Genomic DNA, 15,570 nt, shown 5'->3' with positions numbered 1-15,570 from the left:
GACATTGTGGTGTTAGGTCATAGGTTGGACTCGATGATCTGACGTCTTTTCCACCCTGATTCTGTGATTCTGTGAGTCCTCTTTTTGTCGTGTTTACCTCTTTGAGACAACTTTGAGACCTCTTTGATGCTGCTTTCCTCATATTTGAAGTGCCTGTGTTTCATCTCTCATTCATAGAGTGAGAGAGGCTGCACAAAAGTCTCACCTTCTGTGTGGGGAAGAATCGTACTTTTTTGCACAGTATTCGGGAGGCGCAGCACCATCCCAAACCCCGGACTCCGCTCACCCTGCCGGGCTTCCCCACACGCCCGGGCACGCCAATGAGCACGCTCAAGGCTCGCCCTCCCGCCAGCCCGCCCTGCGCATGCGCGCTCGGGGCGCAGCTGGCCGCGCTCCCCCTCGGCGGCCGCGGGGGCGGGGCGTGCCCGGGGCGGGGGTGGCGCATGCGCGGCCCGGCGCGGCTGAGCTGTGGCGGCCCCGCGCCCAGGTGAGGGGCGGCCTGGCTCGGCCCGGCCCGGCCCGACGGGAGGCGGCGGCCGCCGCCGTGAGGGAGCGGTGGCGGCCCTGGGGCTCCGGCACTGTGCTGTACCTGCCGCGCCTCGCCGTGTGGCGGGGCGGCGGCTCAGGCCCGGCAACCGGGTGGCTCGGCCCGCCTCCGCGGGCTCTCCTCGTGCCGCAGGAGCCTGGCGTGTGGGCCCGGGAGGCGCTTGGGTGGGATCAGCGGGAGGAACGGCCCTGCACGACGGCGTGGGCGCCCGGTTCTAAATGCGGTGCGCGGCGGAGGTCCTGCCCGCCGGGCCCGGGGGACGGCTATGGCCCGGGGATGAGCAGGAGGGTTCTCACGCCCGTGCCTCGGGGGAGTGGCACTTCTGGTTTGTTTATTTTCCGTTGTGGTTGTGGTGTTTTGTTTTTTTCTATAAGAGAAGATGATGTGTCAGCCCTTCTCAGATCTTCCCTTGATGCAAAACTGGCAGATGAGGTGTTCTTGTTTTATTTATTTCTAGCTCTCTTTCTGTTTCTTGTTTCGGTTTGAGGTGGTTTTGGTGTTTCGGGGTTTTGTTTTAGATTAGCATTTCTGCATATCACTTTCTTAAAAAAATACATTTGTTTTGGAAGGGGCTAAGTAATGAAAGTGTGGATCAGGACTTAAACCACTTCTTCCATTACAAGGATAGCATCTAGTCTGCACTTACGTAATCGTGTTTGTGCCATACCTGTTGGCTGGCAGGCAGGTGTGACTGAAGATGGAAAGTAAAAATGATGCAACTAGCTACTTGAGGAAGTTTTCTTCTGCTGACCATTATTCCATCATTCTTGTGATAGATAGTCATATTCCCATTTCAGAATTCATTACTGGTGCTAAGACTCAGGATTTTGGACCACATGTCTAACAAAGTTGGCAAGACCTGAAGAAGAAACTTTCATTTTTGGGTAGATTATTCCAGAATGTCTGTTGCAATGTCCTTTGAAGCAGCTTGTACTGGATACTGCTGCTGACGTGCTGCTGGCCTGACTGATGCAGACTCCTGAGTTCCTGTTTTTGTAATTTAAATATAAAACTTAACATGAGACATAACTTCAGTGGGTTACTTTATGGGAAAATAAGTTCAACAAATAGTAGTAGAAATAATTTCTGCACTTCATTCTGTCAGTTTTCTGTTAGCCAAACTCTCAAATATCTTCTGTAAGAGAAGCAGAAACTTTGTCTTACTAGATGCTGCCTACCCTCAGTAAGCAGCTGAAGGTTGTGACAAGTATGTAGTGTGGGAGGCCATAATGTTACTACATTTTTCTGATTTTCATAGCTTTTAGTTTCAGCCTTTAAGTGTTTACATTCTGGGTGTGGGCATTTCTAAGGCCCTGTCTCCCCTAGGAGTGTATTGCACTATGTGTTGCTCTTTTAGCAGCATGGATTTCTTTAGCCCCCAGTGTGTTGACTGATCACTCATTCTTTCTCTCATGACTTACTCTACTCTTGAGAATGAAACAAACTGTGTTAGCAAAAACACAGCTTTGCAGGTTCAGCTATATTTGTTTTAAGAACTTCACCCAGCACAACTGTCTTGTTTTGCAATTCAGCCCTTGGGACAACAAAGCTTTCATAAGATAAATAATGCCCTAAGTAATTTTAATTCTTGAAATAAATGTTGTTTATGAATAGCCTTTCATTTTTAGTTTGTTTTACTTTTTGGAGTGGAAAGACATGTCCAATACATTAGGTTTTGATCTAAATTTCATTCTTTCAGCATTTTGATATATTTGTTAAAGTCCCCAGTTAGGTCACTGGCAGTATAAAAGGAGATATGCAACTACCCACTGTTGCTGTGTTATACTGATGGAACTTTCTTTAGATTCAGATAAAGTCTTTCTTCTTTGTTTTTAACTGTTTTTGTAGTTCCTTAATGGAAAATATGTTAAAAACTGCCTGCAGCACTATGCAAGCACTTGGACAAAATAGTCATCTACTGACACCCTTGAGGAATTGTTGGGCAAAGTGACAGAAATGAAGAGCTTCAACCATCGCTTCAGTATGGCGGCAGCTGAATCTGACAAAGACTCCGGATATTCAGGTTTAGAAAACTGCTGTGTTACCTTTGTTGTGTGTTACCATGCTGAGGCTGTGCTTTAATTGGTGATGTTTAACAAATCTAAGTAAAAGAGTTTGTGTCTCACTATCTTGGAGGGCCTTTCTATGCAAGATAGGTTTCACCTGTAATCATCCTGCCACCAAAGTCTTTTGAAGTGGAACATGACCAAGTTATAAAGTTCATCCTGTGAATTTGAATGGCATGGGAATTTAGAATTAATGGAAGAATCTCAGACTTCAGAGTCTAGAAATGGAGTTGTCAAAATTGCTTTTTGTTCTTTGCAGTGATTAATGAATTTTTGGATTATGCTGCCCAGTGTCTCTTACTATCTGACCATATTGTCAGTAGAGCCTGATAAACCAGAGAGTAATGGTTATAACAGTAGTAAAATAATAGACACGGTGTGCTGTTTCAGTACTCAACAAAAGTGTGCAAAAATGACCTTTAAAGGAGAAAAAAAGCACTTCTATGAAAGATACCTGCTTTACTGGGGTTTTAGATAGAAAATTTCAAGACACAAAATGCCTGCATCACAAACTATGGATGTGGCAATGCTGGAGCCTGTAGTGCTTTCCTGTATAAGTTTTTAGAGCAACCTTCATGATACTATGCAGTCCCTTGGAGACTAAATACAAAAGAACAAAAAGTAATAGATTTTCGGGGGAGAAAATGTCTGTGTAAGAATGTATCTGTGACCTGAAATACAAAGCCTTTTATTAGAGGCTGTCTAACAGCTGTCACAGCAGCTTTAATTTTGTTAATATTACAGAAGTAAATTTTATTGTTCTTTGTGACTTCGTTGAAAGGAGGCAGAATAGTAGGACTGGAAGGCAGTAATAAGCATATTGCATGTGAAACGACTAACAGCTGAATTCTACATCTGGCAGATGGAAGTTCAGAGTGCCCAAGTGCTATGGAGCAGACGGACTCAGAGGATGTGCTGAATGCACTGTGTTGGAATGCAGAGGATGGACCTTGGCAATGCCCAAGGACCACAAGCAGCTCCTTTCCTGCACTATCTCCTATGGTTGTTATGAAAAATGTGTTGGTTAAGCAGGTAGGGAAGAAATAATACCTTTAAAAATATTGCATGTTCTTAATTTTTTTAAAAAACGTTTTTCCTTTCAAAAAAGATTTTGCAAAGTTGCTACAGTCCAGAAAGCAACTGGTAATTTAAGAAGTTCTAATGTGATTCTCTGTTCTTTTGAGAGGCAGCTGGAATCACTAAGATGGAATGTGAAATCGGGAAACTGCTCCATCTAATAAACCTCTTTGTCTCAAAGGAGTCCCCCCAAAATACATCTGCAAGAATGTTATGTAAATAGCACCAAAGATTAAACAGAAAAGGGTGATTTGCTTTTGGAAGCTGCTGTTGTCTTTTTCATTCAGTAAAGATGGTGAAGTAGGATGATAGGTTTGTTTCCTTAACTCTTAGGTTCTAGAAGTGCTTCATATGCAATGGGAAACACTAATCCAGAAAAGTTAAATCTTATCCAGAGTTAGCTGTGGTGCTTCTGTTTTAATAGTTATTTCACTTAATTGCATGTGATGGCTCACACTGCAACAATTACATTCCCTATTTATATTCTCCAGTATTTTTGTAATGTATAGTTCCTCTGGCACATCTGTGAGACCCTCTGTGTAAATTTTACATTTTAACAGAAGATGTGAGAAGTCCAAAGTACTGTCATATTAGTAGACCTCCTGCTCTATACTCACTCATTTTTGGAGCAGAGCAAAAGTTCTTCAGTGCTTCTTTTTACTAGAATACTTCTGAGAATACAGTGGGAAGGCGGAAAAAGAATTTAGATCCTGATTCTTTTTCTACTGAATCTGTTACGACAACAAGCAAGACGTAATATACACTGTTAGTATTTAGTAGATTATGCTTTTGTGGGGGAGGTGGTTCTGTTCCCTGAGCATCATGCTTTATCTTGACAAGAAACAATTTTATTTTATAGTCACGTTCCTAGATGTGTGGACAACACACTGTGTAAACAAATGCTGACGTTTTTATGTAGTTTTTATACAGGCAAGCTTCACCAAAGGCTGATAGCCTTTGGCCCAGAGCTCAAGAATTAAGACATTACCTGCACTGATGCCAGTGGTAAACTCCAAGTTGTGTTGCAAGCAATAAAAAGCAGCCGTTAATAATAAGTAGCTTATATATAGAGATGTATATATATATATATATATAAAAATCCAACCACATACACATATATAAAAAAAAACCTGGTAGTATAGCAAAAAAGAAATTTGGCAAGGAATAGTTGGAGGTGGATAAAATGACCACACTTGGTTCTCTTGAGCAGTGCATCATAATATCTAAGTCTAACTGTGTATGATTAAAGATAGTACTGTTAAATGGAAAAACATTTACTACAATAAAGAAAAGCAACAAATCTGAATCAGAATAATAATGAAATGTCTTTCTGCCTCTTTTCATTATGCCTGGTTATCTCAGATGGTCGGCTTTTTAAAATGGTCTTTTCAAGGCAGTGCTCAGTTGGACTTGCTGGACCAAAAAAAAAAGAAAAAGCAGCATCCAGTTACTGCTGTTTATTTCTTCCAGTTTCAATCAGCATCATTCTCCTGTCTTGGAACCACTGTGATCCTCCACAGTGATGGTTACCTGCTGTTATCTGCTGGTCCAATTTCAGAATGTAAACAGCTAACAATAATGCTACTAAAAAAAAAATCAAGTGGCAATTAATTATCTAAAACACAGTTCTTCTGGTTGTGGTAAGGTTTCTGTAAGTCTTGTGAAAGTCTTCAATAAGTAGGAAGGCTTTTTCGACAAGTGGCACTGGTACATCAGGAAATCAGCCTTCATAGCTTTCATTAAAAAAAGGCAACAAAACACACAACAATTTGCAGGATTAGTAAAATAAAGGTGTCCTTCTCTACTGAAAATGAGATTTTGAGTAGGAGAACAAGAACACTGTGCAATGTGAGAAGGAAATGAAGAAACAACAGAGATAGGAAGAAACCCAAGAGCAAGATAAGCAGTTACAACAGCTCTTTTGGTCTCAATGATTATGGGGCTCTGCTGTGCTAGGTGCTGTTCAGTGCAGTAAATGGCAACTTCTGACTCCAAAGCTTTGCTCCTTAAGGCTACATGTTCTGTCCTGTGTATGTATAGCTACAGTATTTATATGCTTCCTCACTCCTTACATCTCCAGATACTTTTCTTTTGAATGTTCTTTCTCTTGTGTTAAGGTAGTAATATTTATTTTTACAGGTAGCTGTTCTGTACCCCTATTCCATAAGCATCTTGCCCACTGAACCAAAGAAACATTGTGTCAGAGTAGGTAATTGAATGTTATCTCCAAGTCTCAGTGTCCTAATCAGTGGGTAATACCTGCTTTTGGTAAGTTCCAAGTCCTTTACTGGGGGAATGGACTTTAGCAAAGCATGTTAGCGTTTGCCAGTTTAAAACTTATGAGGCTGGTGGAAAGGATATGGATTTCAGATTACTAAAAATAATAAGATGTATTTGTGGTAGCTAAAAACTGTGCCTTCAGCAGGCCTGCCAGTTGTGTTCCAAGTTGTAAGGAATCGAAAAAGCAGCTGACAATGTATTAGTATAATTGTAGTGGTGATGGCTTGAATATATTAAGAAGTGAGATTTTGCTTTAGAAAGAATTAGTGTCTCTTACTAGACTATTTGATATCTTTGGAGAAAAGCAGTCATGTTTTTGGCCAGAAGGTCTCATGAAGATCTGTAGTAAGGTGCTGGAGGAAAAAGAGGTAATGTCTTGTAAAAATGGATGTTTACCCCTATATTCCAGAGTATGGCTTGTGGGAGGGAGTAAAAACTTTGGCATTGTTCTTGATGTAAAATGCTCTTAAGGTTTATCAGTGCACACTATTTCACCAGAGGTATGAAGTTAAACTCCTTTGGACTTCTGGCAGGCTTTTCTCCTTGCATTGGTTGATATTCAGCCTTTTTTTTTCTGCTTCGTAGTTTTAAATTGATTGAAACCGTGTATTGTACTTCAAATTACAAGACTTACTGAACAACTGTTGCGTATCTTAAATAACCATTTCAAAAGCTTGCTATAAGAATAGATTTGAGAAGATTTGACTTGCTGCATTTCAACAAAGAGGGTGTCTGAATTGTTCCTAAAATGTCTTTGCAGTCTTTCCTTGACTCTTAATATATTTCATAACCACAAAGCTTAATTATTTTTCAGCTTTCCTGTGCACTTGTAGTTTGATCCCAAGTCTGGGTCAAACTTTTTAATGAACATTGAACAATACAGGCTTTCATTGTAATCCTCATTTAGGAAAGCATGTATAAATTCAGATTGAATTGTTTTAAAATATATCTGTTGTTGTATAGTAAAAGGATTATGGATTACAGCTTTATTTCCAGAGTTACGCTCCATTGTCAGAGAAAGAGAAGGATGAGTTTGATAGAAAACTCTTCAGAAGACATTAATTGGACAGTATATATCAAATATGGAAAAATGGCACAGTCTACCTGTTTCATTTAAGTTTTTTTTTATCATCTTCTACAATGCTTTTGTAAGACTTGTGGTTTTTCCCTGTTTGTGCTTCTCAGGGGAGTTCATCACAGCTCCAGTCTTGGACTGTGCAGCCATCCTTTGAAGTGATTCCAGCTCAGCCACAGCTAGTGTTTCTTCGTCCATCAATCCCACCTCCCATTAATCCTCACTCTGTTGGGAAAAAGAGAAATGACTCCACTAATTACCTGCCCATCCTGAATTCTTATCCCAAAATAGCACCACAGCCCTGCAAAAGAGATCACTCCTTTGATCTAGAAGAATGTCAGGAAACCACTTGCCATAAACGACTCTGCACTGAAGCACTCAAGATGGAGACTTCTCCTGTACTGATGAGCACAGGCTTGCCTCCTAGTCCTTTTGCCCACCTACCAGTTAGCTTTAAGACCCCTCAGGATTCTAACCAGCAAAGTTCTTCAGCTGTGATGACAAGTGGAAAACTGTCAGCTCTTCCTGGTTGTCATCATGTTTCCAGTGACACTCAGAAAGTGCCAGGTTTGACTCCCCTTTTGCCCTTTGGAACTCTGCAGGCAACAAAGTGCACCCTTCATGAGAGCGAGAGTGCATCACAGACTACAATGCCGTCTGCAGTGTGGAGCCCTCCATTGATACCAGAAGAGATTTGCACTACCCCTGAGCTGCTCTTGCAACAACAAAGCAAGTGCAGACGCTTTCAGAATACACTTGTTGTGCTACGCAGGTCAGGATTGCTGGAGATCACTTTAAAAACCAAGGAGCTCATTCATCAGAACCAGGTGACTCAGGCCGAGCTGGACCGGCTGAAGCATCAAACGCAGCTTTTCATAGAGGCAATAAAGAATAATGCTCCACAGTCATGGGCAGAGCTAGAAGCATCTCTAACAGGATCTGATAAAGCTGATAGCAACCTTGAAGACCCCACTTATCCCAACATGTAGTAAAAATCTGCATAGATGTTGGTCAAGTTATTTCTGTGCCTCCTTTTTCCTATCTCAAACTTTTACTTGAGCATTTTTTGAGTCCAAGACTTGTAATTGCCATTAACAATTTGTCTTCAGAGCCAGCTTTGGGACTGGAATAGCATGGTGGGTTCTAGACAGAATAGGTACTTAGTACTGCAGTGAATTTCATGCTAACTCTTTGTAATTCCTTGGACTGAAGAAACTTGGATGGGCTCTGCTGGCGTGTTCCCATTCTTGAAGGGAAGACAGTCATTTGCAGTATTCTGCAAGCATCTTCCTATTGCCATCTTCAGATAGTTGTTTCTCACTGAGAGTGCAGCAGCAGAACAGGCCCCACTGTGGGGCCATCATCAGTTCCAAGCAGGTGAAGGGAGTTGGTGTGAGGTGAAGTAAGTCCTTCTCCCACCCCCTTCCTTCTTTTTTTTATTTAGAGAAATCAGATGAATGTAGCGAGGGTGGGAGGTGTGTCAGCTTGGATAAACGCTCTAAAAATTTTATCTACCTAAGTTTGAACTTCAAAAAACAAACTCCAAGACATTTTTTCCTCCATATAGATTGATAGCATTCCTGGGCTGCTTGCCTTGAGACATTGCTGATAGCGCTGTGTGCATAAGATACTGACCTTGCTAGTGGAGAGCCACAGTAGTCATGTTAAAAAAGCTGTTTTTCAGATATTTATTTCATTGCAGTTTATCTAGACACTTAACTACATCACTCCCTGCAATCTGAAGGGATCATTTTTCAGAGCCAGTGTGTGTAGAAAATTGAGAACAGCTTTGTCTCAGAACGTTAAGGAATCCGAATAGTCTGTGATATGTTCCTTTCTGTGTGACAATGTTTTAAAGAACTCGTGCCATCTAGGTAACTAGGTATTTTGATGCTGTGATTCCTTTTATCATCTGTTTCAGATTGTTAAAAAAAGGAACTTGAAAGTAGAGTGGATGTCTTGCTAATTTGTGACTAGACCTTTACGTTTTCTGATGCCTCTAGGAGTCAGTATTGCAGAAGTCTGTAGAGAATACTTTTATAGTCCTTCCTCAAATAGGTGCATTAGAGAAACTGTAAGGGCCTTCTCTCTTGTAAGGGATTTTACCCTTTATACACTGATGAAATGTTTTACGTGTCTTACCAAGTTGAGGCATGTGAGTCCTCTTTGTACTAGCCATGGGCCTAGAGAGTAAATGTTGTGGCAGGGTTTGCCCTAGTGGAGCTGTAGCAAACTAGTAGCCATGCCTTTCATGGGATCCTGCCTACCTGCTGAAGACTGGTGCAGTATGTGGGAATTGTATAAAAGTGTTCTTAGACACTGTTCTGGCATTTCTTTTTTTTTTTAATATACCTGATACAGTTGTGATACCACCATGTCTCATAACTTGCAGCCTGGTGATGCTGAAACTTAGCCAGCAAACCCAGAAGGCAGCACAGTACAGGGTAATAATGTAGGACATGTCCAGTGTAGACACAATCTATCAGTTGTGATATCTGCACAAAATGACATTTGGCAGGATAGATGTGATGGTACCTCAGGCCATTTATGAAATAAGAAGATTTTGTTTTCATCTGAACTTCTTACAAGGAGAGGAGGCAGATCCATTGATCAAATACATGTAATAGGCCTAGAGGTGAGAGGTATGAGAAAGTGCGTAGGATATTTTTCCTACTTTTCCTAAAGTTCTTATTCTATCTTTTAAATAGAGAGGAGAATTTGAAGTTCAGAATATGTATTTATAGGAAGCGGTTGCCCTAGAAAACAAGATGATGGGCTCAGGGTACCTGGAGATGAAAGGGAGGCAGAAAAAATGAAGTCAAATTGTAGCTGTCTGAGACAAGAAAAAATGAGTCTATCGGTGACCTTCTCCATTCTATTTCCACTGCTCTGATAGAGTATAAAAGAATGAAAAACTTGCCTTGCAGGGCAGTGCCCTCTGACTTAGGGAGACTTAGCTGATGGAAATCTCTCCTAGTCCTTATAGTAGCACATGTATTTTTTCCCTGACAGTACGGAGGGTGGGCTGAAGTGGGTGTGCTTACAGCTAATGGGCCTTTCAGCTGGTGTAATTTGTATAAATATATGTTCAATAAATCTGTGAATAAAGTCCAGCAGCTGGTTAGAAATCTCCTCCTGGGCATCAGTCCAGACTTAAAAAGTATTTACTCAACTAGAAAAATCCACTCTGGAACTCATACTTAAATCTGGGGCCCCTTAGGAAGCATATCCCTAGATAATGGAAAACCTTAACATCTATTAAAAAAAAGGATGTTGAAGGTCCCTGGTGATAAATATATCATCAGGTACCATTCTGTTCAGTTTTCTTAGCTGCCTTTATTCCTGGGAGCCCTGATAGAGATTTAAAACAATAAGGGCTTTCCTTTCTTGGCTGCAATGTAATAAAATAGGTTAGCTTGGAAGTGCATTGAGAAAATTAGTTGACTACATCAGGACCAGGGTATGTCCAGATTCTGGGCAGGATCTTGAAGTGGTCCAGTAGATTTGAACAGAAATGTTAGCCTCTGTATGGAAACTGTAAGCAATGAACTCACAGGGGTTTTTGATCTTTGAAGCAGCAAGACTTGCTATTAAGAAGTTAGCTGAAGGCAGTTGTCTGGGTCTAATTGGTCAGATAGCCCGCTGCAGCTTCAGCTGTTGCTGACAACTTACAATTGGGGTAGCTTGATGGGTCAGACAGACTGATTTTTATATTAAGTTTTAATAAATGTTGGTATTTTTGATTACTTTTACTATGTCTTTTTGAAATTCTGCTATTCTGGTTGTAATGTAAATATTTTCTGTACTTTCAAAGCCCGTTGCTAGCTCTGAATACAGTAGCCTAACGCCTCTGTTATAGAACACGACCTTTTTGCTAAAACTTTACAGAAACTGACTGTGAAATACGAATGAAATAAAGTATATACTTGAAAAGTTTGTGGGTTATTTAGTGGTGTTGAACTGCAAAGTTGCTGGTTCCAAAGCATGCTTTAAATACAGCTCCACAGCAGCATGTTGCCCATGTGGGAAAGTGCAGATCCAAAACTGATACTATGGTGTATCTCTCTGAAGACAGTCATGTGAGCTTTAACAGTATGTATGAATTAAAGGGTCTCTGGGAGGAGCATGCATAGAAATGGGCTGTACAGAACTCTAAAAATACATTGTCGTGGGTGACCGCTGCCATAGATCTGTCATGAACAACCTGGAAGGATTTTTCCATCTCTGAACTGTTGTCTCCATGATGACTGTACATTATGCTCACCGTCTGTGCAGGGTGAACTCCCACGCTGTGTCTTAATCCTGTCAGCTGGGTATGCAGAAGTTTGAAATTGTGAAGTAAAAATCTTGGCTACTGAAAGAATTACTGGAGTAAAAAATTTTATACTCTCTTTTGAAGAACATTCTCCAACTAAATCTGTATACCAGCTTTTCACCAAAACACATTTCTTCAAAATGTGCCTGTCTTGACATGGTCTTTCTTTTGTTCAAACATGACTCTTGCAGGGAGAACTAGGCAGTCGTGTCCAAAACATCCAGCAGCCTCGTGGCATGAGATTTTGTCCTAAGATACAAGAGATTCTGGTCAAAGCTCTTACTTGGCACCACACAAGACAATTTGAATCTTATTGCCTTGTATCCAAAAAGGAGTGCCATCAACTGAAATAATTTTATTTCCTGAGACTGGAGACTCTGTGTTTGCAAATTTTATGTTCATAAAAGTATGGATACAATTCAAGCAGGAAATTCTTGAGTTTCTGTCTCTTCTGACTACCTTTTCCTTTACATGGTTAAGTCTATCTGCAGCATGTCAAGCCTTTTCACCTTTACTTCACCGAGGCCCTACAGGTGAATTTCTTCTTTCAAGTGTGTTGCATCTGTCTTGGTTTTCTTTCTCATGATAAAAACGTTCTGAAAGGAACGTTGCAGGCTTGGGCTGAGCAATCTCCTGGCATGAAAAATTTCTGGCATCCACTAGATTGAACATAGCATGCTGTTACTGCTTTCATTTTCATAATTTCTGGTACAAAAATGTAGGGTCCCTCCCTACCTACACAATTTTACACTCTTGCTGTACCTAGGTGATGCTTCTTTCAGGTGGCAGTATAATGCAGCCATATAGTCCCAACAGTATTGCATGGTCCTACGTGTCAAAAATGCTCATGCTCACTTCTCTTCCCTTTTTAAATCTACCTCATTTGAAGTATTTCCATGAAAAAAAATGTAGCAGTTCCAGTGTAATCTGATTCAGAAGGCAGAAGGAAACACCATGTGTTCAGTCTGCTCTCTTGCAGAGCAGTTTCCAAGACTTCCTCAAATTCTTGTTTAACTAAAGCTGTTCTTAGAAGAAGCATCCTGCACTGATTTGAAAGCTCCTAAGATTAAGAATCCACCCAAATTGTTTGAAATATCATTACTTACTGTTAAACACATGCCTCTTACATTGAGCCTGAATTTGTCATCTTTGTGTATCCAGCTGTCAGATCTTTTGTCTGTTGTCTGCTAAACTAAAGTGCGTGCTGTGACATTGCTGTTTTCATTGTAGGCATTTGCAAACTGAACAAGTCACTCTTCAGCTTTCGTTTTTAAAATAAGTAAATAGACTCAAGCCTTTTGGATCCTCTTTGTCTGTGGCACTCTTTTTTGGATCCTTTAAAATAAATGCATTTTTAATTGGAACACTAATAGCAAAACAGGACTGCTGAAAGAATTGCACAATATTCACTCTCCCTGCTGCTGTTCTACTTCATTTTTATAGGAGTCTTGGTCATGACATCCGATTGGAAGTCTAAATAATCCCTGTGCCTGTTGCTTCCGTGGTTGGTGAATCCCTGTGCCTGTGTGTTTCCACATTCCTTTGAATGCAGTTTGCAGCCAGAAAACAAAGCAATCTGGTTTTAGGAAGTGGCCAATTGTATTCATTAGTTTTCTCTGCTTCTGTCCTTTGAGACATTTTCATCTTTAGATGAGATTTTAAAGGTAATTTTATCTTGTATTTCAATTACTGAAAATAATATTAAATAATGTTATAGTAAAGAACCAATTTTTAAAATAAGAATAAGAAGATTTTGCTTAATGGATGTCTATATACAATTCAGAAACCATAGTTGCAATGTATTTCATACCAACCAGTTAATTTTGTATAAATCCAGCTTCAGTCTGCATGTGGCACACTTTTAAATGCCCCTCACTAGTATAAATACTACATGTGTGTTGGCTTTGTCTTCAACCAATTTTTAATTCTAGCTGATCAATATAAGGAGTCAGTTTTATCTGACCAGCTCTATTTCTTAGAAGCTTCAGTAATTTCAATTAGTTTTGCTTTCTATGTCCTGGAATAATCAAAAATTATGGGTTATTCCATTATTTTGCTTTCCATTGTCCTGCTGTGTCAACTTAAATCAGTCTACCTACTCAAGGAAAAGCTGATGCTCTCTTAGTTCTTTCCTCACCTCAGTCCTCTGAAATCTTTCCTAGTAGTGTGAAATTCATTTAAATAGTATTGGTGGTCCAGAGAGCTTCTTGATAAACTCTGTGAAATTTTTAGTCACAACTTATTCAGACTTGCTGAATTTAAAATTCGTAATAAGTGTTGTTTGAAATGTTCTGAATTACTTTTTGAAGTGGAAATCAAGCTACTGTTATGATCTGAGAGGCATAATACATCTTTTTTCTAATCGCTCAACAGGAATTTTTTTGAATTGCTTTTGCCATTGTGCACTGCAGCATTATAATTTTTATTTTGAACTGAAGCTCTGCCAGCAAAGATTTCTTCTGCATCTCATACATATTAAGAAATGGAGAAAATGGACTTTCCAGGGCCAAAAGAGGAGTTTCATTAAGTTCTTAATTATTTTCTTCATGTTCTTATTGTGATTAAATTAATTTAGTTAATTGGAAGTGAAATGCTTCTTACCATGCTCACTTAACACAATCTTACTTTTTTTCCATAGCAGTAGTATGGATTTTATTTTTAGGCCAAGTACTTAGGCCAGGACTAAGAAATCCAATAACAGAAAACCAATCCTTACTGTTTTTTAGCAGACAGGACTGTTTGAAAAATGCATATGTTTTCAATGGAAAACTCAGGTGTTTTTTTTTGAAAATGAAGAAATTTTTTGGCTGAAAGTTTAAGTGTTTTTCAGTGTTCGTCATAGCATTCATTTTTCAGTGAATCTCAAGCACTCTGGAAATAGTCTGGACTGTGGGAAAGGCAGATGATGTTATTTCTCTAAAGAAATGAGGTAAACCTTCACGTCCTTCACCTGGATTGGTTTGGGTTGCCTGTACGAGAAACAGGACCCCAACTTTGATGAGTGGTTCTACCACCTCATGCTGAAGAAGCAGATGCCTACATAGACAGTCAGAACTGCTCAGTTGTTTGCAATGGCAGAGGAGACCAATAGAGAGATCCCAAGTGAGGATGAAAGAGCATCTCCTGAGAAAATCACTGGCTGAGTGAGTACAAATACAGTTTTTTCACCCTAAAAATTGTACTTTAAAAAAAAATAAATACGGGTTTTGTTTGGCACAAAACATCATGGTGCTGGATAGGTCTCGTTCTACATTTGCCAGAGGCAGAGTTCAGTGCAGTGACAGTTTTGTGAAATGGGCAGTGTTTAGTGTGCAAAGTGTGAAATACGAGTGGACAGTAGGAAAGCTGTTTTACCCGGCGTGAATGTTAGCAATGCCTGTTGTTTTGTGTTCTTGCTAAGTATTGTCTCCCATGCAAATGATAATGTTATACATATCCAAACATGCTCAGGAGTCAGAATAGGATAGTCTATATCAAAGTGAAATTGGTTCTCCCTGTTGAACATCCTGTCACTAACCATGCTTGCAGAACACTTACACATTAATGCTTTTCGAGAACATTCTGAAAGTGGGTTGCTGAGACTAATTATGTGATAAATGGCCAGGAAGTATCCAAAACATTTGATTGCAACTGATTGTGCAAGGATGAAAGTTTGAGCTTGATGGTAATTATCTAAATAGTGGAACGCCTCCACATGTATAATGGGAGCTGCAGCCAACCCAAACTGGGACAGAGCAGAGCAAGTAACCATACTGAGGTCTGTTGCTGTAGTGCTCCTGGTTCTGTGCAATAGCAGCGTTTGGGTAGAGACCGTTGAGAGACTGTAGTTAAGACAGACGTTGTCACTGAGAATGATATGTTGGTGCACAGATAAACCAATGGCCCTGACTACCTTCTAGCAGTTCAGAAACAAGCTGGGCGGTCTGAACACCCACCTCGTGGCCAAAGTCAAAGGCTCTATTTCTTTGAAAGGCTGGGATGCAAAGGTCAAACTTGCCTGCATGTTAAAATTGTTAGCCCATTCAATTTTTTCCACAGCCAAACTTAAAACAGTGGTGTTAGGAGGAACAGAATGATACACGGCCTCTGCTGGATCCTGGAGCCAGCAAAGTTACGGGAAGGATAATTGCAGTTTCTAAGGCTTGCTTTTTTTTCAAATTCCACTGCTTCTCCAGCACCTACCAGCCTGAGACACTACAGCCGTCTGATG

The 15,570-nt window shown here is 40.3% G+C and overlaps 1 protein-coding gene across 3 annotated transcripts; it reads left to right on the top strand.

Moving 5' to 3' along the window:
• The first annotated feature begins 416 nt into the window (after positions 1 to 416).
• CIPC (CLOCK interacting pacemaker) lies at positions 417 to 10,981 on the top strand. 3 transcript variants are annotated; one of them, XR_004240636.1, is made up of 5 exons: positions 417 to 487; positions 2,396 to 2,570; positions 3,476 to 3,645; positions 5,830 to 5,958; positions 7,156 to 7,331. XR_004240636.1 is itself a non-coding variant. In XM_032111087.1 (4 exons), the coding sequence occupies exons 2-4, from the start codon at positions 2,504 to 2,506 to the stop codon at positions 8,032 to 8,034; spliced, it is 1,116 nt and encodes a 371-aa protein (XP_031966978.1). In that variant the 5' UTR covers positions 417 to 487; positions 2,396 to 2,503; the 3' UTR covers positions 8,035 to 10,981. The 3 variants fall into 3 exon arrangements, 2 of the variants coding, with proteins under 2 accessions (XP_031966978.1, XP_031966979.1); XM_032111087.1 differs by lacking the exon at positions 5,830 to 5,958 and having other exon boundaries at positions 7,156 to 10,981; XM_032111088.1 differs by lacking the exons at positions 417 to 487; positions 5,830 to 5,958 and adding an exon at positions 547 to 872 and having other exon boundaries at positions 7,156 to 10,981.
• Positions 10,982 to 15,570: the final 4,589 nt, after the last annotated feature.

Source organism: Corvus moneduloides, chromosome 6 (assembly GCF_009650955.1).
Source record: "Corvus moneduloides isolate bCorMon1 chromosome 6, bCorMon1.pri, whole genome shotgun sequence".
In the NCBI taxonomy this organism is placed as follows: domain Eukaryota; kingdom Metazoa; phylum Chordata; class Aves; order Passeriformes; family Corvidae; genus Corvus; species Corvus moneduloides.
This window is presented reverse-complemented; position numbering and strand designations above follow the sequence as displayed.

Excerpts from the sequence above, each read along its gene's own strand:
- CIPC (XM_032111087.1), top strand. The coding sequence starts at position 2,504 with ATGAAGAGCTTCAACCATCGCTTCAGTATGGCGGCAGCTGAATCTGAC. Across the intron at positions 2,571-3,475 it reads CAAAGACTCCGGATATTCAG|ATGGAAGTTCAGAGTGCCCA; the intron begins GTTTAGAAAACT and ends TACATCTGGCAG. Across the intron at positions 3,646-7,155 it reads AAAATGTGTTGGTTAAGCAG|GGGAGTTCATCACAGCTCCA; the intron begins GTAGGGAAGAAA and ends TGTGCTTCTCAG.